The following is a 22,974-nucleotide window of genomic DNA, read 5'->3' on the forward strand; positions in this document are numbered from 1 at the left end:
AAACTTTCCGTTCTGTTGTTGTGCGGAATGTAAACCTGCATTCTTCACAATAAATGATTAACCTCCTTCACAGATGCAACTCATGGTTTAACCGGGCGCTAATTTCCCATCTGATGCAATGCTATCGAATGGATGTCTTCACGGGTGCTTCTACTACCTGAATGTTATTAGTTTAGTGATCATGGCTACTGATTAAGGCCTTCTTTTCAAACAAGCTTATGTGTCTTTCACCATTGGCTGACTGGTTTAAAAAGAACTTAATTTTCAGCTCTGTGCCGTGCAAAACTCACAAAACATGGCTAGCAAAAAAAGAGCCGCCAGGTCTACAAGTTGCCATGTAAACTTGCCTAATAGCCCCTGCTTTCGCCGCCGAGCGAGTCTCTAATGTGTTGGCATTGCGCTTAAGCTCGCCTCGCCCGTTCTACACACCCGTGTGCGGTTCTAATTCGGGGATAATCCAAAAAATAATTTCCTTCGCGCGTCGCCACGGCCCTGGCAGCGATTTTACTCTTACCGATTCGGCGCGACGTCGACGGGCTAATGAAGGTTTTCCGTCTCTCGTTGCGAGCAAGACTCCGAACAAAACTGTACAAGAAAAAAGCGCCGCTTCGAGAAAGGCGGGGGCGAGAAAGCTGTTCACGCCGTTGCTACTACGACGTCTTCCTTTGTTACGTCGATCGGTCGTGACTTACGTCGTTACGCACGACATTAGCTAAAGCAAGCGACTGTCAATTTTTTTTGAAGATAAAAACATGCAACGTAATGTGGAACTTTCGAGAAGAGTTTTTCTTAACGTAAAAATTTGACCTGCACATATAGGTAGCGCCTCTAACAATGCGTGTAAATCGCGCCTGTATAATCCCTTCAATTTTTGTATATGACCAGCAGCCGTGTTTATCTATTTAGGATGCGAATGATAAAACTCGCAAATCAGTATCGAGGTTACAAATTTCTAGTTCAACAACATATGAAGTTTTTCGTTTCTCTCTACTACAATTTTGGGAAGGCGCGCCCTTTCAATTGTATGACACAAAATATACCACTTGTAAAAAACATATACCACTTGTAAGGTACTTGTAAAATATTTTCTTTGTCGTTTTGAGCAAAGAACTACAACAACTGTTAGCTTTCAGGCACCTTTTTAAATTATTCTGACCACCAATCTTAGGTAAAACCGCAAAAGGCCTGCAGTTAACTCCTCACAGTTGTCTCTGGGCAGTTTTAAGTGGCGTACACACGCTGACTAGAGCACCAACCACTTTTAAGGTCGATTGATATACGCCCGCCTAAATCTGTAAAACTAAATTAAAACCAGGCCGTAGTAAACAATCAGCAATTTATTATTACTTGAAAAAATCGATTTTAAAAGCTTGTATATTCGCGGGATAGGAGTACTCGATGGGCCCCGGCGCACCCCACTCGAACACAATATACGCCATATGAGTACCGACGATTACCGCCACTTAAAACACATTGTAGTGCTGTGAAGGATTTGACAGGCTTTTTGCAAGGAATACACTAAACGCCTGCAGAATTGCAGTATGTGTCATGCACTAAGTATAGCAATGATTTGCTGCGGCAAATATTAATCCTTGTGCGCCTTTGATGTCTGACAGTCCGGTAGCCTAAGTTTCTGATCTAAATTTGACCTTCATAAACCTTGGAAAAGTCAGGCGACTCATCAGCACAAACTTTACTTTTTTGGTGAAGGTCATTATCTTAGATGAGGATGTATCAGACAAGGTTTCTCATTTTATTTTAAATTATTACACAACTCATTTTTATAAGAATGGATTTTTCTGCCGATTCACGTTTGTTTTAAATTTGAAAAAAAAACACATCAGTGTTACTATTTGTATTACGTAAAAAACAAGCGTCTACAGGGAATAGTAGAGCATAATTCATGCTTAGGTATAGAGCCTGTCAGCGGTTTCACCTTTTAAACCTTAAATCAGAAGTACGAAAGCCAGTTCACAGCAGCAATAGTTATTTTACACGACATGTTTTGTTTGGACAAGGGTACGACTGGCAGGGCTTCAGCTAATTAAACAAGGCCCCTCTGTTTACATTGATCGAGCCCGTTCCTCATAAGCCTTATTGCAGAGACTGTAATCGCAATTTCACGAAGTCCCCAAGGATACTGTCGTGGATGTGCCGACTGTCCCGTTTAATTGGACTCTGATAGAAAAAGACAGAAGGTATGGCGCAACCTATGCACACCTTTGTGATTTGGTGTCTGCCTATTTTCTGCACGAAATCGATTTGAATCAGCTACAATCCATCTGTCTGATATCAAAGAATCGGCCCATATGCTACCTTAAACTTGAATTCATAACTGGTATGCAAAAAATATAGGCTGTATCTATCAAACGATAACACTATTAAACTGCTGTCAAAACGAATAACCTTCATTCTTGTTACTGACAATACCGTTACAATAGGCTACTAATCTAAGTTTCGGTGAAAAAACACACAAACGCTTCGCGAATCCAAAACTGGGCTGTTGAAAAGTGTCAGTTTCAATCTTTATCTGTGTTATCCTTTTAGCAAACAGGCGCTTTGTCAGCTCTGCCAGCAGAGATCAGTTTCAGCAGGCGCAGAGTTAAGAGTTAACACAGCACCCGACCGAAGCACAAGCGAGCTCGCTCAACTAGTTAACAACTATGGGTCGTCGGTGTGGATTTCTTTACAATACAGCTTTCGCGCACAAAGTAAACAGCTGAAAGGGGCCGCGAAGCCCACGTAGGATCTTTTATGCGAAAGGGCGATGTCCATTTTACGTGGGCGTGTGCTGTACAGCGGAGGGGCTGCTTCGTCGCGCTCTATTGTCATTTGCCCACTTAAGTTGGGCGGCGAAGCGAAACCCGCGAACGAGCTTCGAGTTTTTGGAATCAGCTGTTTCGCGCCGCGCAGAAGTGCCCCCAACTGAAGTGCGCGTTGGCGAAGGTGCGATTTTGCGCTGCTTTTGTGCTGTCGGGGTCTTGTGGGCGGAAGTGGCCGCTGTTTAGCTGCTGGAGTTCAGCTTCGTAAGCAGCGAGCAACCAGAGATAAAGAAGTGCGCCTTTGTCGAATTGAAGTGAGATAAGACGCTGCTGTCGCTTAACAACGCAATACTAAAACACCATTGGTCCATACATAGGTTTATGCAAACGATCATTGCCCAACAAGAGACATATCCTCAACAATAATTATTTATGACAAATACAGCATTTTTATTCAGCGCGATTAAACAAATAGCCTAACACTGCATTTATGCCATTAAAATTATATAATTTTATTGCAAGATTTTATTGTAATGCTGTAATTGAATGAGACGTCGTTTGCTTAAGTTTTTTTTATTTAGATCGCAAGCCCGCCATATCTCCTCAACCACAACCCACAGTGGCATATGGACATATTAGGTTTAACTGATAGACATACGAATACACTGGCCTTGGACCCAAGAGTATTGGGAGGCACACAGAAACTAATTTGCCGCACAAAACAGTCACACATAGCATACTAATAATAAGAAGGACAGACACTAATGAGCAGACTACTTGGTTTAAGTAACTTAACGGTCTCTGATTAATGCTATTTAGTCGAAAATATCGCCAATTTCAAAGTCCAAAGATGTAGCCTAACAGTTTTGGCAAATTTAACAAAAAATACTTGTTTCATACAAATTCAGTTTATTGTAAGGCAATATGTTTTTCCTTTGTTAAAACTTCTTAGTGTCTTAGTGCGCTTTATTTTTGCACTAATTGATTTAACTAATGGACATTACTGCTATCATACTCCGCGCCCTGCATAGACTTTGTTTGAAATACTTTGACTCCACCATGCGGTAGAAGTTTTCCTACCAATTTTAGTTTTGTATTGAGTTGAAAAATAATCTCTTTATTTAATAATACTAAAAAGGGACAGTAAAACCGCTAAAATTTGGTTATTTATCTGTATTGGTAGTGCTTTCATGGCTATTTAAATAGTTTGTGGTGTAAGTTAGATGTTTACTAATTTGCAACATTTTTATTAATGCTATTGTTCGCATATTTCAACAGCCCAAATAATGCTTTTTGCGAGCAAAAATAATAAATTGACGTTTAAACGCTGGGAAAGGCACTTGCTTATCACAAACTGGAGAGGCTTTATGGTTCCTGTAGTTGAGGACAACTATTTGTCAAGGATAATTAGGTTATCAAAAAAATCACTCCGAAAATATAAAACCGTGGCAAATCTTAATTTACGTTCTTTGCAACACCAAAACAGTTCATCAATGCAGAAACATGTTGACAAAGGCGGAAATTCAGACATGAGCTTGAAAAACATGAAACAGTACAATGATCTGCAGTTTCTTTAACTCTACAGTAGGTAGTTACCGTCCTAAATAAAGAACTAATTATCTAAAATAACACAGGCCTTACAGCGATAACAAATAAAAATACAAACATAATTAAAATACACAGTCGTAGTATGTGACGCCTATTGATAATAACCCAATCTAAACAGCGCTCGAGTAAAACACAATATGATAAAAGTGCACCACAAAAGTGAAACAATAATGAAAGTGTTTACCCCGATTCAAAACAAATCGTAAAACTTAAAATCTCCTAATTTAAAAACTTCAGTAAATAAATGATTTTAAAATAAGCACATATTTTTAAGAAACATAAATAACGAAGTGCGTTAAAGTTGTTACTTGAATTTTAAAGATTAAAGGAAAAAAGCGTGTCCTTCGCATTCAAACACACATGCTTTGGATAAATACAAAATTATTACAAAACAATCGACAATTTTTTAAATCGTACAACACACAACATGCAGATTGAACTGGCGATGTAGTAAACGAAATTTACAAACGATTTCATTTTGCTTAACGCTTACGTATTTCAATCATTTACTAAACAATCTAAGATCTTTTTCCAACCCAGTACTGTGGATTTTCATTTAACCAGTTGGTGAGTTTGTGAGGGCAATCTGTCATTATACCTTCAGCACCGGTTTTGAATGCAGTCTTGAAGTCTTCTTCTTCGTTTAGCACCCAAAGATAGGTCTAATGAACAAGAGAATTTTTAATCCTATTTTTTTTCTATGATGTATTGACAGGCAATAGCACTGAAGTAGAAAATATTAACACGGTTAGAACAGGAATGGCGTAATAAAAGCAAACAAAAAACAAAACAAGTTATGCTTTTTAACATCATGCTATTTACGAAACACGTCTTTGATTGTTTTTTTCTAAAATTGATTTTGATTTCCAAATAAAGTGTAAGGAAAAAGAAGAAGTGCGATAGGCATTTATACTTCAAGGCAAAATAGTACCGACCTTTATCCCTCTAGCTTTTAGGTGGTTGAACAAAATGCGGCTGGACAGCAGAAAGCCTGCCGCATTGAGTAGCCTTTTCTGTGTTGGTGACATATTGAAGTTAACCCTAAACGAGCATCATTTTTTAAGTTGTTGATATTTTACTAACAAATAAACAAAACAGTCGTGTTATAACAACTTTAATATTAAATACCTTTTAAAACAACATGGATGGGGTATTTCCAAGAAGCTCTCCTTAAGTGGGATGAAAGGCAACAAACCAGTGTAAAACCACAAATAGACTAGACTAACTTTTTTCATCGAAAACAAAAGGGGAACTTCGGGATTCTGAAATGACAAACAATTAACATTAATTTTATTGGGCAGCATATTTGCAAATCCTAGAGTAATAATTGGCAATGAAGTACAGCTGTTTCTTGAAAGAAAAGGTTATCAAAATAGCATCAGACAAAATTTCAATTGTACTTTATCTTCATGAAGGAAATTTTCAAAATGCCGGTAGAATTAACCATGCATGGTATATGTGGTCTGGGGCTGCAGTTTGGTGACCCCAGTTATATGGTAACCAGAGGTTATAAAGCAGCAATGTGAATAATATTAGTTTGTAAATATCATTGACATAGCTGTTTTATGCAAGTGCTGTTTAAATTAAATTGAATCAAAATATTAGATGTAATAAGGAAAAGATACGATTGCTGTAATTAAAATACACAGTCAAAAAACTTTACATAACACCCAACCAAAAAAAAGTAACATAACATAACATCCATTGATACTAAAATGTTAGAAGTATGAAACATACCAGCTTGTAAAGTTCTTCACATGTAGAGGATCTAAAGTTTCCCCAAACTGTAATTTTTTCTCTGTTGTACTTCTTGATCAGTCTATTTGCCTAAAGGTAATGAGCATGTTAATAATTATATTATGCAACTGTTATTATATTTTTACCAATTCAATATAAAAAGTATACGCATTAAAATTTATTTACCATTTTACTTATTTGATAATGGATAGTAATAATAAAGAAAAGCTCTGCCTTCTCGTGGTATGCATGTACAGTGTACACAGTTTCCATGGTTTCACACATGTGTTAGCATTGACAGCATTACACTATTGTAAATTCTCTAAAGTGTCTTTATAAAATTATATTAAATTAGGAATCAACAGTTACAACACACTTAAACATAATTGATGAATTTTTGGCACCAGTTGAAAGACAAATATTAAAAAAAAGTCCATCAGGAAAAAATCACAAAAAACTTACCTCTGCTGGAAGCTCCTTTGAAATCCCTTTGATGTCCAAATTAATTGGAGTGTTGGGAAAAGTCTTGAAGACCTCTTCCAATGTTGGAATCTGTTCTCGTTTGCCATGGTTATCACAATTGACTGAACCATAAAATGTTACGTTCAAGGAATCTTTCAAGAGGGGTAACTCCTGTTATAATATAAAGCATACTGTGAATCCACATGAATTTGGTAGTTTAATAGTTGAGTGTAATATTAATGTATATGCATGATTTTTACAAATCTATTCTGGTTTAAATAAGGAGTCTTTTAAAAAATAAGAAAAACACAATAAAATACTTTTGTGTAGAAAATAATTTGAGATTAATTATACTGCACAATGTTAATATAAACTTTTTTGTTTTGACTCTTTTAAACAAATCAACACAACAATTTAGTCTATTTCTGAGTAACAGAGTTTGTATGCAAGCACCACCTGCAAGCATAAGCATAAAACTAACCTCAAAGTTGAGGTCAGGTATCTTATCTTCGCAATCAGCACAACGCTTCAAATCCTCATCATGAGATACAACCACAACCTTATCTTTTGTCATTTGCACGTCCAATTCAAGCATTTGACTCCCAGCATTCACAGCACTGAAAAATAAAGACATGCCAATCAATGTTACAGGTGAAGTGACTACATTTCTATGACAGGCATAAATGCAAAAATCCAACTGATAACAAAAAAAATAAATATATAGTTCTTTTTAAATATATAACTAACTTTTCATAGGCAGCAATGGTGTTTTCTATCTTTTCCGCCGCACCTATGGGAGAAATGGAAGAAGGCTCTTGATAACTACAAGTTTAATGTAAATTGTTCACTTAGAAGATACGGTTTTTGGTTATACATACAGTGTTATAAATAACAATATGTAGATTATTTTTTGCCAATTTAAAAACAATATATTTTCTATAATTATTCCACATTTTTTTATTTACTGTACCTCCTCTGTGGCTTATATGTGCACATTGGAACTTGTGCTTCTTCTGCTTGTGCAAAATGGAAGGACAGTTTAACAAGATGATAGAAGTAGTGACATATGCGCCAAATGTTCCCAATATAGCATAACCCACAGTGGCACCTACACTTAATGCCATGATAAATTCCTAGATATGCAAAACAGGTTATCAATTTTCCAAGACGGTGATTTAACATTAAAGGGCGCTGGTCTAAAATCCTACCAAAACGAACTTTACTTGGGTTAGCGTTTGGGTAGGTTAAGCAATATTAATAAAAGATTGACCCACTAACCGTTCTGGTCTAGAATCCTATCACATTTATTGTAACACTAATGAAACGAGTTGTCAAAGTTCAAATCGCAAGAAAGGCATATAATTATGTAACAATAAATTTAATAATAATACTTGACCAACCAAAACCCAAACGCTAACTCTCACCCTAACCCAAATATTTTAAGCAATACAAACCCCGAAAGAAAATGTGGTAGAATTCTAGAGCAGCGCCAAAAAAACCTCGGGTGTGCAGCTGCCACTTAATAGACTGGAGTGCAACCGAACGTAGTTCTGCGATATAAACGATGAATATATAAGAGACCTAATTGATTTAGCCATATGACTATTCAGACTAAACTATCATCAGACTTTCTACCTTTCGCTACAGCTACTAGTTTATTTTATGCCAATCTCTGGTATTATACATGCTAAAAAATAAAATAAAATGCACTTTTTGATTTGACAAACCTCCGGTTGATTTTTACCTAGTCATGATGACTAAAATATATCACATCGCTTTACCCAAATAAATTATAATCTCTTTGCTTTTACCTGGTGAGTACTTTCAACTTTGAACCTAGCTAACCCTATAATTAAAGGGTTTAATTTATTTAAAAAAAAGAAATATATTTAAATACATATAAAGTTAGAGAATAGAACCCCTCAGTGAAAATATTTTCAGATTTATTAAAAACTGCATTTCGCCTAGGGGTATTTACCGCAAAATTCACATGCCTTTTTAAAAACAAAACAACAAGGTTTGGCAAATACTTTTAAACCAAAATTAAGTCACAGGCAAAATAAGGTATAACGAATTCTTAATGCAGCTACTCGCAACGTTAAAAAATATTTTATGTTTATTTAGGCAACTGTTGAGTGTTGACCTAGAAGTAGAAATATGAAAATACTTGACCTACCCTAACCCAAACGCTAACCCGTAAGCCGTAACCTTACCCAAATAAATAGCTGCACTAAGCATTACCTTATACCTTATTCTGACTTGATCTACCTTATCCTGCCTACCATTGGGTCAAAGTATTCTCCATAAGGTTTAGTAGTGTTAAATATTAAGTTTTATTTAGATACCAGTATTAAGTCCAACATGTCAATGAAAAGCATACTACTCAGACACTGGACAATACCATTTAAATCGAATCATGTTCGACCCTTATGTAATAACCACACGAATATTTCTCACGACCCTAAATCCGCTGAAAGTGAAGAAATTCCGGGAAGACTTAATATGATTAGATACACAAATTTCAAATCAAATTATGACTGGCAATATCTAAGCACCTTGTCCAAAGAGGATCTTATTTACAGGTAAAATTTTTTTATAAAGTTACCATTGCAATTTATGAAACAAACAATCTTTTATAATAAGTCACCTTGTTTTTCATTCCATGTTAACCTAAATTGTATAGAAAACAGCTTGTGTGAAATTTAAAATAAAGATTTTTCTACTAAAATTTCGCCTTAGCTTAAAGTGTCAAGCGTGATACAATAGAAAAAATTACAAACTCTGCTTAATATTTGCTTCTACAAGCTCTGCTTAATCCTTGTTTAAGTGATTTGTCAATGAATACAGGCTCATTTTAACATGTTTATGGTTCTCTCTTTTTAGACTAAGCAGAATTCAGCGAAAGCTGGATCATTTTCAAGAAATTTGTGACCCCAAAAACGTCGATGGACGTGACAAGGTTAAAAGTTGTGTGCTGATTTTAACTTTTTTTGATTGGATCTATTAAAGAAAACCACATTTTTAACAAAAACTTAGTCATTCCCACCACATTTACGAAAAAACAATCACAAAATTTTAAGTTATTGTAGTAATTTTAATTGTTAGATTTGTTTAAGCTTCTATGTAGTTTAATAAAATTGTAGTTGATTACGTATTATAAAAATATTTTTGTTTAACATAGATCAGAGTGCCCCATCCTGATTTATCTCAACACTGGGAAGAAGCCACAGGCACAAGAAGAGTTGCTTTTAAGATCACATACATTGGCTGGCAGTATTTGTCATATGCCTGGAGTGGTACTTCAATTACAAATTGTAAATTCCTTATGAGAAGCAATATATATTCTCCTATCATTAAGTTTTTCTATTAGTTTTAGTACTGATTGTAATTTTATGTGTGTAGTGTTTGTATTTTTAGGACTAGGTAATGCAGTTTTGTTAACTACCTAATATTGTTGTTTTTTCGGTAGCTGCCCAACATACAAATGTGGTGGAGCGGGTTTTACTTGAGGCATTGTTTCGCCAACGGCTTCTTCACAGCACAAACAACATCAATTTGGATAGGTCTGGTAGAACAGATAGGGAAGTCAGTGCAGTTTCCCAGACAGTTTCTGTTCCTGTAAGGAGCAGATTGGATTATGGGTTGGTATTTTATTCTGGTGTTTACATCCTGTTTTCAACAATTTTGTGTAAAAAACAATTTTTTATGTAAGTTCTAGTAATTAAATTGACTATTTGTTTGTTTTAAGATGTTATAATTTCTATAGGCCCAATAAAGTTTATATTTATGTGTAGTCTGAATAAGGTTGAGTTTTAATTGCAGGTTTGGTGTTACAAGAAAACTGAAGCCTGGCGAAGCAACAAATGGGATTGTTTTCGGCAAAAGAGTATACCTCGAAGAGGGGATTTCGTAAGTCTTTCTGTAAATTGATTGTGAACATTTTCAACAGAAATTGAAATCAATAAGAAATTCTACATTTTATGCAAGTAGTCTTATCTGTGTGTTTTAACTACAGAACTGCTTAAAAGCCATGGTTCTCAGCATGTGGTACATTTATAAAATAAGGTACACAGCACAATGTAGGCCACGTAGAGGTAAAACAGCTTCCTGTATCATTATTAGATATTCCTTATTAAACTTTGCCTGTGTCCAGAAATTCCGACACCTCCTTGGATGAAGGTGAGCTCCCATATGTTCAGCTTCTAAACCAGGCCCTGCCCCTCGATATCAGAGTGCTGGCATGGGCGCCCGTGAGAAGCAAGTTTTCCAGTCGATACTTATGCAGGTTTGTACACTGCTTTTTGATATCAAAGGCTTGTTAGTACGGATTTTGAGTGGCGCATTTGATTGCCGTCACAACTATAGGTCAGGTCGCCGTGTTTTTCCTGAACAATTAAATGTGTCGAGTGGAAGCCTCAATTTCATTGTTTTTGGATATATGAATAATCACCTTTAGTTTGCATTTGGGACTTGTTGGTACAATGGGCGTTGCAGTAGTTCTAAGCGTTTGCTTCAATTTATGAGAAAGAAAAGTTATAGAGATGCTTATTGTCGTTTTTTTTATAGTTACGTTAAGCAGCCATAAGACCGAAATTAGAACAGAATTAACGTCGGAATACAACACAGTTTGGAATAAGATCAAATTGGGACTAATACTTAATATTCTAATTCGGTTTAAGTCCTACACCTGCCGGAATAAGACTTTAATGGCCAGAATAGATATACAATCATTCACGTAATTCCAAACCCCATCACTAATTTCATCACTTAACTTTCCTAACAGTTTCAACCCGAAACTACTTTAATTTTCCAGCGAAATTATCTTTTACAGTTTCGACAAATCCCTAAACTATTTAAAGTAAAAATAACCAAACTTATATATCTACATATCATACTCAAAATTTTCCACTCATAAACCAATTGATTGTCTTCCGTTACCAACTCGGGCCAAATATGTGCTGGAAACTTTCTGATTTTTAGCAATTGTACTTAAACAAGCTTGTTTTGCGACACGCAGGTCAAGGACATACCGCTACGTGTTTATGCGCGGGTCGTTAGACGTCGATCTGATGCACTCGGCAGCCCAGCAGCTTGTTGGAAAGCACGACTTCAGGAACTTCTGCTCCAAAACCGGTGAACTGAACATTTGTTTATTCACGTTTTGTCCACCTCTTTCAAACCAAACTGAGCTTTTGTGTTCCCTTCTTCTGAAAACATCTTTGCCGATGTCTTGCGACACATTTTTTGAGTATCGTATACATTTTTTTACTCTCTGCTACAAATATTAACCTTGTGCTCAGTTTATTCAACAAACTTCTTGTAAATATCTTAAGCCTGAGGAATTCCGGTAAACACTTCGATTGACACCTTAATCACCAGTTTTGAGTTATTTTTTGTGATTTTGAAGAAACAAAGCGAAACCTATCTTACTTTAAATTTTCCTTTTTTTATCATGTCGCATTTAATTATTAATTTGGTGTTTCGAAAATGTCATAATTGTCGCGTATATGCAGAAATGTTAATGCCAACTCCCTAATGGTTTTCATCGTGCCTGACGTTTACTGCTGGCCATCGCTTAATAAGCAGGTTTACCGCCCAAAATTAACACAATAGGCGCATAAATTCTCGTTTTTTTAAGTCAAATGTGTAAACATACTGATACTTATGCTGTCAACAACGTTTGCAGAGCAAAACGCTTTCAAACACTTCGAGAGAACAATTATTTCAGTGGACGTCGCCAAGATCACGGCATCCTTGACTCGCAGCGCAAACGACCACTTCGCGATAACCATGAAGGGCGCGAGCTTTCTTAACAAACAGGTAAGGCAGAATTCGCCGTTGTTACGATTGTTGTTTTGGTTCAGTTCAACACTGCCGACGACTACAAACACGAATGTTATATAGCAGTTTGTTTGTTTAAATTTCTGAAACAGTTTATTGAAATGTCCGAAACGTTATCCAATGTTTTGTACTATTTTGTCCGCCACCTCTTAATCCTGTTGTAATTTAGTGTATAAATAATTTTGTCATTGTTTGTTTATCGTATTTTTGTAAAGATGTTAATTCCCATCTATGATTTTTGTTGTAATTTTTCTAAGAAATTATCGAGTAACTGATTTTTATTTTATTGAAAAACAATTTTGCAACCCGTTTCTTTGGTGAGATACTACTATTTTGTTAAGTTTGGCAGTTTTGGGTTAAAAAATGTTAGTATTTTTTCAGGGTAAAACTAGACCATCTTGCTTCATTTTATTTTATTCGTGGAAAACATTTTAACTACTAAGTGCATTTTTACTGTTTTAAAAGTTATAAATTCGCTGCATCGTACCATTTTACTAGGAAAAACGATCTATTTAAAGTTTCTTGAGATAAAACGGCGTCTCTCACCCTTTTCGCACTCAGGTGCGCCACATGGTGTCCGTCCTCTTCTCGATCGGGATGGGTGAGGTCGGGCCGGAGATAATCGCTCGGTTGCTGGACGTGAAGCGCACAACTCGCAAGCCGCAGATCAGTACTGCCGTGCCTATACCACTGCTTAAGACTGACGCCGATTTCAGCGACGAAGATGTCCACTGGCGCTGGGATCAGGATGCCCTCGTCAACACAGCCAGTCTGCTGGCGAGGCAGTGCTCTGAAAGCGCAGCCAAAACCGACGCGCTTGAATATATGCTGTCTGAGGTGAGCAACGTCTAGCACAGTGGTTCTTAAACTGGGGTACATGGACCCCTAGTGGGTTCGTAAACTAATTTTAGGGGTCCATGAAGACCAAATTGACATATTAGTGTATATTTATGAACCAAATACATCAACTAGATATATTTTGGTAGAAATTTCATTTTGTAGGGAGTTTAAGTCAACACAACGTTCGACTTTTTACACCAAGAAGCGGTGAAATATTACACGGTGCCATGATGCCGAAAGCACAGCCGCGCCATAATGTAAAAACACCGTAAAAGAAGAATATACGCGCGTAGCGCGAAAAAAATGCGTTTACATAGTTAAAGTTCGCCAAAAAATAGTTTGACAGGCACTTTTAGGACTACATTTGCCATGGGGGCCTGAACCACGCTGAGACAATATAAAAATTACGAATTTTAAAATACAGTGCAATGAGTGTACGTACGCGTACGGCTATTTCGCGGCCTACGAATACATGATAAAACTAAACTACTAAAAATAGCTCTGCGGCCCAAATTTGGGCCGTGGCTCACAGTTCGCCGACCACTGCCACAGACAATATCCGTATGTTAGGTTTTTGTTGAAGAATAGTTAATTAGTTGTCTCAGGGTAGGCTTTAGTTTATTGAAAGGGATTGGCTCTTTTGTTGCTAAAGGTTGCCTACCCGTGGTTTAGAGCAGTGTTTTTTTATCTGGGTTTATTGTACACCCAGGTGTACTGAAGTTGTTAAATGGTGTACCACATTGATTGGGTGTACGGGGTGTACAAGATACCGCATGACAAAAAGCCTATGGTCAGGTCTCCTAATAAATAAAAGGGTTTATTACCAGACTGACTGGGGTCTACAATACATGTCACAAAGGTATTTATGCGTAGGTAGTTTGTAAGATACTATATTACTGGGGTGGTCAAATGATTTCTGCCATGATCCACCACCGCCAAACCTGACAACATGATGATTCACCAAATACAAATAGTAAACATATTGGACACACTTAAAGGTACCCTACAACATATTGATTACTTTGTAAAAGTCAAAAGTGAAGTGTGCTACAGTACCAAGATTGTTTCAGTGAGAAAAATGATGAGTTGGTTAAGACCAGGGGTCGGCAACCTTTTTCCAGTCGCGGACCAACACCAAAATCAGAAAGGTCATTGTGGGCCGCACAAAATGTTAACTCAGAATTGTGTTATTAAAATGTTAGAACAACTTTTAATCAGGCGGAACTCGGATCTTTTTTCTCTCTTAAAAATGATAATTACATTTAAGGAGGCAGTAAAGTGTTGGCACAAAGCAAGAGAAAAGACGTTGTTTGGTTTAAAATTCGAGCCCAAACTTCGTCATCCATAATGAAAAGTGTAAAAAAAAATTCCTTGAAGCAACGCGATAACTTTAATAGTTAATCTTTGTTTAGTACTTGTTAAACTGTAAATTATAGGGCGCAGGTGGCGAGCGAAGCGAGCGCGATTTTTTTAGGTATACCGGCATTTCTTTTAAATTTCTTGCAAGTTTTTATTACATTGCCGAAAATACAAAATGTTAAAAAAGATATGTATAATATTTTGCGTTTTCCATTAACGGTAACGAAGCGCTGATCTAGTTCAAAAGACCGCATCAAAACGTAAACAAGCCGGACGTAGAAAGATGATTCGCGCGAAGCGGAGAAATTTTTCAAACTTATGTAGTTAAACTAGTTAAAAAGTATTTGATATGGACGTATCTAGTTTGTCAAAGAGGCGGCGGGCCGAATGAATTACATTAGCGGGGCGCATCCAGCCGGGGGTCTTTAGGTTGCCGACCCATGTTTCTGTCGCTGACTGATATCCTCAAACGCTCACATAGATTAGCATTTGGGAGTCTCGTTCTATGCTTGATTTTTTACAAAATTTATCAACACTGACAATTGGTATTCACATGAAAACACTGTAGAAAGTTTATTTTTTCAAGACCACAATAGAAGATCCGTACAAAACGCTGAAAAGATCCGGAACCGGATCGCGATCCGCCATTTGAACATGGCCGCTATATTCTATTTTTGTGAGGTGCTAACTATTTCTTCATAACGTTTAAATAGTTATTTTTGCAGTATATCAGGGTGTATGCTTCTATAAGTTTAGTGCACTCCCTGGACTGGGATGTACAAATTTTTCAGTAAACGTAAAAGGGTGTACTGTTCCCAAAAAGGTTGACAAACACTGGTTAAGAGCCACAGTTTTACATCGTATTTTACGCAGATTCACGGCCGCATCGAAGACCAAGGCGTTCGCGGCGACATCGACGCCGAGCTGTCGATGGCCTGCATGCCGAACGTCACCCAGAACATCCTGGCGGAAGATCCAAACGCAAAAACGGTGGAAGAGAAGCGCGAAGACCTGAGGAAGCGCGAGGTTTCACGCCTCACGAGGAAGGGCAGCTTCACAAGGGCTGCGCAGATTGTCAACGACATCGAAGCCGACCAACACGCAGAAAACTCGTGACTCTTGCCCGCCTTTGAGAGGTGTCGAACTTTGACCCGATTCTAAAGAGTGAATGGGCATGAGGGAGTCGATCTGCGGGAAATGGCTGACTTGAAGATTTTCAGATCGTTTTTATGCATGGCATCCGCTGAAAACGACATAAATACTATTGCTGGAAAACTTAGGGTTAAAGCTCGTCAAATAAAGAATACCAAACGAGAATATTTTTACCAAGTGCTTAGTTTGGTGTTGTAAAGTCCACAGATGACTTGGCCTGGAACTTGACTATGTATGAAGTCACAGTCAAGTTCCGGGCCAAGTCATCTGTGGCCCAAGTCAAGCCATTGTCATAAAAAATGTTAAACTATTAAAAGTGGTAAACTTGTCCTATTCTTGGCAGCAGCCTAAACAAAAGTATCAAAAAGTAAAGTAAATAAGGTAATTTTATGAAATAATGTTTGGTGATATATACCAAAGTCATCTGACTCCATCACTCAAGTCAAGTCCAGTAATTTTGCTCAAAACATAGAAAAGTCTAGTCAATACAAACCTGATTCCAGGGTATTAGTTTGGAGGGCACGTTTCATTTAACTGCGATTGTTTTACGTTATCAGCTATATCTTCTGGAAAACCATGACCGCTGACAAAAATATAGGTTTACTAGATCAGTTGTTTGATTAAGGCTATGCTACTGCTTTTATTAGGCTGGGAAACACTTTTAGCCTACATCAGGAACTGGTATAAGTCTTGAAAACAAACATTTTTCGTGACGCAATCTAGTCTAACTAGTTACAAAACATGCACAATATTCCACGTCGGAGTACTGTGACAGTAATTGTAAACAATTTGCGAATCCTAAACATAATGCTTTTCTGACTCCAGTCTGCTTCGCGTTGACCACACTTAGAATTACTGTACATTTGTTGGCATGTATTTAAACTTTACAGCGACATGTCGGTGCTACGAAACACATATCGATATGCAAGGTCAAAATCTTCCTGTTTAAAATTGTAGGATTTACAGTAATAATCAAGTGGCTATGACTTCATCATTGCTTATGGTAGCAATAATAATCAATACTAAAATTAAAAATGGCGGTGAAATCTACGTCCAGTTGGTGTAAGCCTCGTCAATAGACTCGTGTTCACCATATTTGTTAAATGTTAATTATTCCATTACATAATAAGTAGTTAATGCATAAAAAAACGAAAAACCACGGACTGCAAGCATGTCATTTGTCAATTCAGTACAAAATTTAGAGACGAAGTTAACGTTGGTAGTTTTCCTCTTTAAAATAGTTTGAGTTCTTTGGCGCTGGTCTAGATCTAGAATAGTAACGAAACGAGTTGTCAAAATTCAAATTGCAATAAATAAATAAATATTTGAGAACAAATATAATAATAATACTTATTAACCCACTCAAACTCGCACCATAACCAGAATAATGTTAGCAATATAAACCCTGGGGACGAAATCTGGATTCTAGACAGCGATCCAGCGCAGACTTTCTTTAGTTATTAAATTGACTTAATTTCTTTAAGTTTTGAGTAAGAGTATAGCCATACTGACATTAACATTTTATAGCACTTTTCGCTAAGATTTATGGTCTGCAGTGCCAAATTGTGTAATTCGCCCCCTGTGGAAATGATGGCAAGCCCCCTGCAAGCTATTTTTCAACCTTATTTTCAACCCTTAAAAGCTGTGCACCCCGAAGAAAATCTAAACTGTTCCAAAACTGGAAATATGTAACATACATTTACAGAAAATTACAAAGTGCACTTTTTTGATCTTTGTTGCACCCAGTCACCCGGATTTTTAGACTGGGTTAGACCAATGTTTCTTAAACAGGTGAATGGTTCACCCTAGGGTGAATACAATTTTTGTAGGGGTGAATAAGGGTGAACCGTTAGAAATGGATGACGGCTCTGCAGTAAATCGACTACTGAACTGTTGTTTTTTGGTGTTTTTTTGCTTATTGTAATAGTGAAGTCGGTTTGCACTGAGCGTATAAGTAGTAAAATCTGGTGACTGTGTTTTTTTTGTAGCTTTATATCCCTGGACTAGAAAAATTGTAGATTTGCAAAGGTAAAACGTAGCTTGAGTTCATCTTAACAAAAATCTAAACAACCTAAGTCACGTTGTGCTGTTATATATAGATGAGATAGTTTTGTCATATCCTTAGACAAGGGTGAATGAAGTCTGGAGATAGATTCTAGGGGTGAACAAAACTAAAAAAGTTTAAGAATCACTGGGTTAGACTATAGAAAACAGTTTTAGGTTTAAAGGATATCAGGAAATGTGATAAAATAAATTTAATTCCCCTGTTATGTTTATTTTGTTAATTGAATGTTAATTCATATGCCAATTGAATTTACTATTATTATTTCCTATGATAAAATCCATTTTGTCATACAGGTGGTTCTTATATTTACACATCAAATAAAATGATTGACTTAGGTAAAAACACAGTGCTTGCTATTGCTGGCGTTTGTGGAACAGCATTTGTTGGATACTGTATTTATTTCGATCGAAAGCGCAGAAGTGCCCCAGACTTCCGACAGAAACTAAAAGAAAGTTAGTGACACTTTGTTAAATATCTCGTTAGTTTTAAGTTATTATTTTTTATTGTGTAACATTACAAGAATCATGGATGAAGATTTATTTGTTTAAGATTCATTACAACAATACTATTTAAAATTGTTTTCACAAATGGAACATATTTCAGCATGTTTCAGTCAGTTTAATATATTTTTTTGTTGTATATAATATTTCAATATTGACATTCTTGAAAATGATCAATGTTGTATTTGTGTGCACTACTTTCATTTTTGTCATCTAAGTAACATTCTTTTTAATGTCAGCATTGTTGTAATGCAGAAAGGATGAAATCAAGTATCGGTGGAGCAGCGACCAGTGGATCTACTACTGTGGTGAGTCCTCAACACTCAAGAGTACATTATAATGTTTTTTTTTACCATATTGGATGATGACTATATATATGGCTAATCATTATTCATAACCAAATTTGTGTAAAGCTTTTACTAAGACTATTCCCCGAAAAAATTGGTCCAAAAAAATTTTTTTTTTAATATTTTTGGAAGATCGATTTTCCAAACTTATGCTTGTTCTACACAAGTTAAATTCAATATATTTTCCAAATGCTTTATATGTAGGAACATTATTCACTAAAATTGGCAGGAATATATTTCTTGTGCCATTCAGAAAAAAGTTATGGAAGTACGAAGCACGTTGTTTAGCAATCATAATAGTCGCCTTCCTGTTAAATAGACAGGTATGACATTCCCATGGGCATATCAATGGTGTATCAGGTCAAGCCTCTCCACCATAGGCTTAAACTATATTTTGGGCTGTTTTAATTATGTAAACGCAACAAATTTTCCCGCTTTGCGCGAAATCCGGTCTTAACTTGGATAAAAAATATCGTTCAACAAAAAAAATCTCCTAATTGTAAGAATTTTTTTTGCTTTTTGATAAGATTTTGAGCTGCATGTGTGCACATGAGTACACCCCAAAACAGCTTATCTATGTTATAGCGTTAGAGTAAGAAAAGCAGACATTTGCGCCCCCAGTCTCAGCTGTACTTCAGCATAACCCATATGTATTTCTTTGTCACAAAAATGCTCATTCATTTACTTGTTAATAGTCTTGTTTATCGCCTAAACATAGCAAGGTTGATACATTCCTAAAACGAACACATTATTTAAGTTTAGGGGCGCCACCAAAAACAGAAGAATTTAGCCAAAAAATGCTCGTCACCAGAAGGCTGGCAAGATTCTGCCAGCCTGTGGAATGCATTCAGGTTGTTATGAAGAACTTTATTTTAACTGGGTAATGTATACCCTTTATTGTTTAAACAGCTTCCCGACTTAAGGGACGTTGAAGCAGTACAAAAGTTTTTCATTGATGAGGTTCAAAAGGGTGAAGAACTTTTGGGCCGGGGCAGTTTTGATGAGGCTGTGGAACATTTGACCAATGCTGTCGCTGTCTGCGGTCAGCCACAGCAGCTGCTACAAATCCTACAACAGACTTTGCCGCAACCTGTTTTTGCAATGCTCCTTGAAAGGCTTCCCTCAATTAGTCAGGTAACTTTATTGAGGGTTGCAAATAATATGTACTCGTATGACACTTCCTCTAGGTAACTTTGAATCAGTGCTTTTCGACCTAGTAGCCTAATTTTACTGATTTTATTTCAGACCCATACTAAGGGTTGTTGTAAAATAATAAAACCAATTCTAAACCAGTACATATTTTACTCAAAGTCCTACTAGTATGCGGGTATAGGTATAAAGCTGATTTATTTAAAATCACATCAATATGTTTAAGTAGGTCAAGTAGGTTTTTCAAGCCTAATTGGACTAACTCCCAAGTTTAATTGAAAAAGAAAGTCCACCTAAAAGAGCTTCCAAGCTCAGAGAAGCTCTGTTTTAAAATATAAAAGAAAGTTTATTCAAATTTTAGGAAGACAAAAAGACATGTTTATCTTACAGAAGGTTGCATCTGCCGGCGCTGCCCAAAAGAAAGATGATATATCCACTTCGGCAACAATAACAGATGTGGATGACCTCGAATAACATTGCATCCTTTTTAATTCTGTGTGTTCAAATTTTTGCAACGCTACCCTGAACTGTGTTGGTGAGGGCACAATATTCCAAGGACACATTTAAATTTCCAAACATGCTGTTAAACAGTTCATATATAGAAGAGATGTGAGTTTATATATCATGACCTGGCATTTACTCATTTCAGTAGAATTATGTAGTACCAACACTACCATACTTAAGTACCAATGTGTAAATGAAGATAGAGATGCGTAAATGTTGTGCATTTTATTTTCTTAATGCTGCATATTTGTCAATAAACATGTAAACAATTGTTTTATATGCAACCAAGCAAAATAATTGAATGAATGCAGAACTTTTGCAGATAATAAGTTTTGTATACAGACAAGTATTGCAAACGTGATATTAATAAACCTAGTGATCCTATTTTCTAATAACAATATGAGAGGTTGTGCTGTTCAACTAATTACTCATTTATTAAGGTCCGTTTACACTACAGCTGCACTGTGGGCGTAAAAATCGCTCCAAAACATAAAGTTTTTCTATAGCTGCACTAGGTTTAAGTTTAGCAAAGCATGAAAATTGCTCCAAAGCGTATTTTTTTCCAGCTGCAAATTTGGGCAAAGTGTGAAAGGCTCGCAACAATATAATTTAAATGCAAATTATGCTTTGCTCAGCTCAGAGCAGCTGTGGTGCAAACGGGTCTTAGAAGTCTTAGTTGCCTAGTCAAAATAAAAACAAAGGTTCACCAACCTTATTAAATGATTTATTTTGTTCATAAAACCAGCAGTTGTATTAATAAATACATATTTAAGTGCTGTCTCACATGCTTTGTGGTACCCACTGAAAACTCAGTGTTGTATAGAGTGGGACATGCATCTCACATATAAAAACACAGAAGCACAACAACATAAATTAATAAATACTTACAACATGGATAGCAACATGGCAAGTTTTTAGTTATCTTTGCCAAAAAAATAAAAAGCACACTTACAAAAAACATTTTGCACTCAAAATGATTGGAACTGTATTTGGCTATCTTTGCTTTTTCGACTTTATTGCCTTTGCAGCAGGTTTTGGCGACTTGAACATATTCGAGACCATTTCAGATAGATCTGGCATATTGCTTTGTCCCGGATTAAACATTTTCATAGACTCTTCCATTTCTTTTTTCACCTCTGGATCCGATGTGTTCAACATTTTTGGCAAAACGACCAAAATCAACATCGGAAGGACCATCATTAAAACCTGAAAACGTATTATTATGACAAAGAAATTTAATTTCTTGCATGTGTGCACAGTAGATAAAACTTTAATTGTTGGGCGTGAACATTAAGCTATTAAATTTAGGTTAAGAAAAACTCTATTATGTCACAACAACAATAATGTTCAAACAAAAGTTTATCGAAAAACACTACCCACCATTGGATTTTTCAGCATGTCAAATATGCTAAACTTTTCCCTGGCTTGAAAGTATTTTGTCAGGCCAATAGGTTTTGCGTCAATTGGATACTTCAGTAAAGACACAGCGCTAGGCTTGATATTGTTTAATTTTCGGGCTCGAACATTTCCCTTCCCCGAAATATCGACCCGAATCGGTTCAAAAAAGTACTTTGGTGATACAATGTCAAGGATGTATGAGCCACTGGGAATATTGTGAACTGTGAATGTTCCATCAATCCTGAAAATATTACATCACATTATTATAATTATCATCACTTTATTTATTCTTGATTTAAAAATGGTGTAGATTCAACCCTCTTTCATGAATATTTTGATTATGAAGCATAATCGACGGACATGTAAAGTTTACCTACCTCTGATATATGTCAACATTTGAGAACCACGTGCATAATTCATATTGAAAACATTTTTATCTTGAAAACATTTATACATTACTGAGTACCAGATTGGAAACTTTGGATTTTGTGCGTGGGACAAGATTTTGCAGCTTGAATTCGTACGGCTGTAATAACGTTATTTGTATAATTTGGTCGGCTAGAAATGAAGTACCATACTGAAAACCTGCGCGGTTGAGTAAATTTTGGCGGCGTCCACATTTGATGTTGATTTTACATGAAATGCGGGGCTATGACCGCGACCGAGCGGGAAACTAGCCTTACTTTCCATCCTGGACTGAGTATATATAGCAGTAGCAAGTGAGATTCCCTACTGTAGCAGGTGATAAAATAGAACAGATCACTCTTGACAATTGTTGAAAAATAAAATTATCTTACCTGAGAAAGGCTGTGTATTGAGCATCATCGACTAAAACCCTTGTGCTTTGAAGTGATTTGTCATCAGGAATTGAGACACGTCCGTCAATTTTAAAACAGTTTCCAACAACAAAACACACCAGCAGGCACACTAATAATTTCATCTTGTAAAACATTTTCTACAGGTAAATATGTACACAAATTAGAGGGCTTTGATGGGTTACTTGTATAACCACATTAAGTAACTGAAACGTACAAAAAAACTAAACATATTTGTTTAAAAAACAAAACAAAAATTGAATGTTTAATAAATGAAAAACACATCGAAAATAAAATAACTGTAAATAAATAAAACATAACTAAACACAAGCTGCTTGCTGTCTCATGATGACTGACAGCACTTCTGGGAATTTACCTTGTCTCGCTTGTTCAACTCTCGCCATTTTGTGTCAAAATATTTTAGCTGGAAATCTA

The 22,974-nt window shown here is 36.3% G+C and overlaps 4 protein-coding genes across 6 annotated transcripts; 2 read left to right on the forward strand and 2 right to left on the reverse strand.

Annotated features, from left to right (window-relative positions):
* Positions 1-4,797: 4,797 nt before the first annotated feature.
* Positions 4,798-7,697, reverse strand: LOC146169732 (lysophospholipase D GDPD1-like). 2 transcript variants are annotated; one of them, XM_083389077.1, is made up of 8 exons: positions 7,540-7,697; positions 7,317-7,359; positions 7,051-7,186; positions 6,570-6,740; positions 6,108-6,197; positions 5,499-5,632; positions 5,306-5,411; positions 4,798-5,032 (listed from the first exon to the last, which is right to left on the reverse strand). In XM_083389077.1, the coding sequence occupies exons 1-8, from the start codon at positions 7,691-7,693 to the stop codon at positions 4,889-4,891; spliced, it is 978 nt and encodes a 325-aa protein (XP_083245203.1). In that variant the 5' UTR covers positions 7,694-7,697; the 3' UTR covers positions 4,798-4,888. The 2 variants fall into 2 exon arrangements, with proteins under 2 accessions (XP_083245203.1, XP_083245204.1); XM_083389078.1 differs by having other exon boundaries at positions 7,317-7,391.
* A 1,075-nt stretch (positions 7,698-8,772) lies between these two features.
* On the forward strand, positions 8,773-15,906 carry LOC146169733 (putative tRNA pseudouridine synthase tag-124). Its single transcript, XM_083389255.1, has 10 exons — positions 8,773-9,151; positions 9,453-9,528; positions 9,751-9,883; positions 10,039-10,210; positions 10,392-10,478; positions 10,723-10,854; positions 11,587-11,702; positions 12,256-12,389; positions 12,972-13,247; positions 15,483-15,906. The coding sequence occupies exons 1-10, from the start codon at positions 8,931-8,933 to the stop codon at positions 15,723-15,725; spliced, it is 1,590 nt and encodes a 529-aa protein (XP_083245381.1). The 5' UTR covers positions 8,773-8,930; the 3' UTR covers positions 15,726-15,906.
* A 2,217-nt stretch (positions 15,907-18,123) lies between these two features.
* On the forward strand, positions 18,124-20,804 carry LOC146169734 (mitochondrial import receptor subunit TOM20 homolog). 2 transcript variants are annotated; one of them, XM_083380859.1, is made up of 4 exons: positions 18,124-18,278; positions 18,582-18,634; positions 19,583-19,807; positions 20,216-20,804. In XM_083380859.1, exons 1-4 carry the CDS (start codon positions 18,149-18,151, stop codon positions 20,294-20,296), a joined length of 489 nt encoding a protein of 162 aa, XP_083236985.1. In that variant the 5' UTR covers positions 18,124-18,148; the 3' UTR covers positions 20,297-20,804. The 2 variants fall into 2 exon arrangements, with proteins under 2 accessions (XP_083236985.1, XP_083236978.1); XM_083380852.1 differs by having other exon boundaries at positions 20,213-20,715.
* Positions 20,805-21,034: 230 nt separating this feature from the next.
* On the reverse strand, positions 21,035-22,706 carry LOC146169735 (endoplasmic reticulum membrane protein complex subunit 7-like). The gene is made up of 3 exons (XM_083380841.1): positions 22,522-22,706; positions 21,707-21,965; positions 21,035-21,532 (listed from the first exon to the last, which is right to left on the reverse strand). Exons 1-3 carry the CDS (start codon positions 22,674-22,676, stop codon positions 21,320-21,322), a joined length of 627 nt encoding a protein of 208 aa, XP_083236967.1. The 5' UTR covers positions 22,677-22,706; the 3' UTR covers positions 21,035-21,319.
* Between the last annotated feature and the right edge of the window lie 268 nt (positions 22,707-22,974).

The sequence above is a fragment of the Ascidiella aspersa genome, chromosome 1 (assembly GCF_963924565.1).
Source record: "Ascidiella aspersa chromosome 1, kaAscAspe10.2, whole genome shotgun sequence".
NCBI lineage: Eukaryota > Metazoa > Chordata > Ascidiacea > Phlebobranchia > Ascidiidae > Ascidiella > Ascidiella aspersa.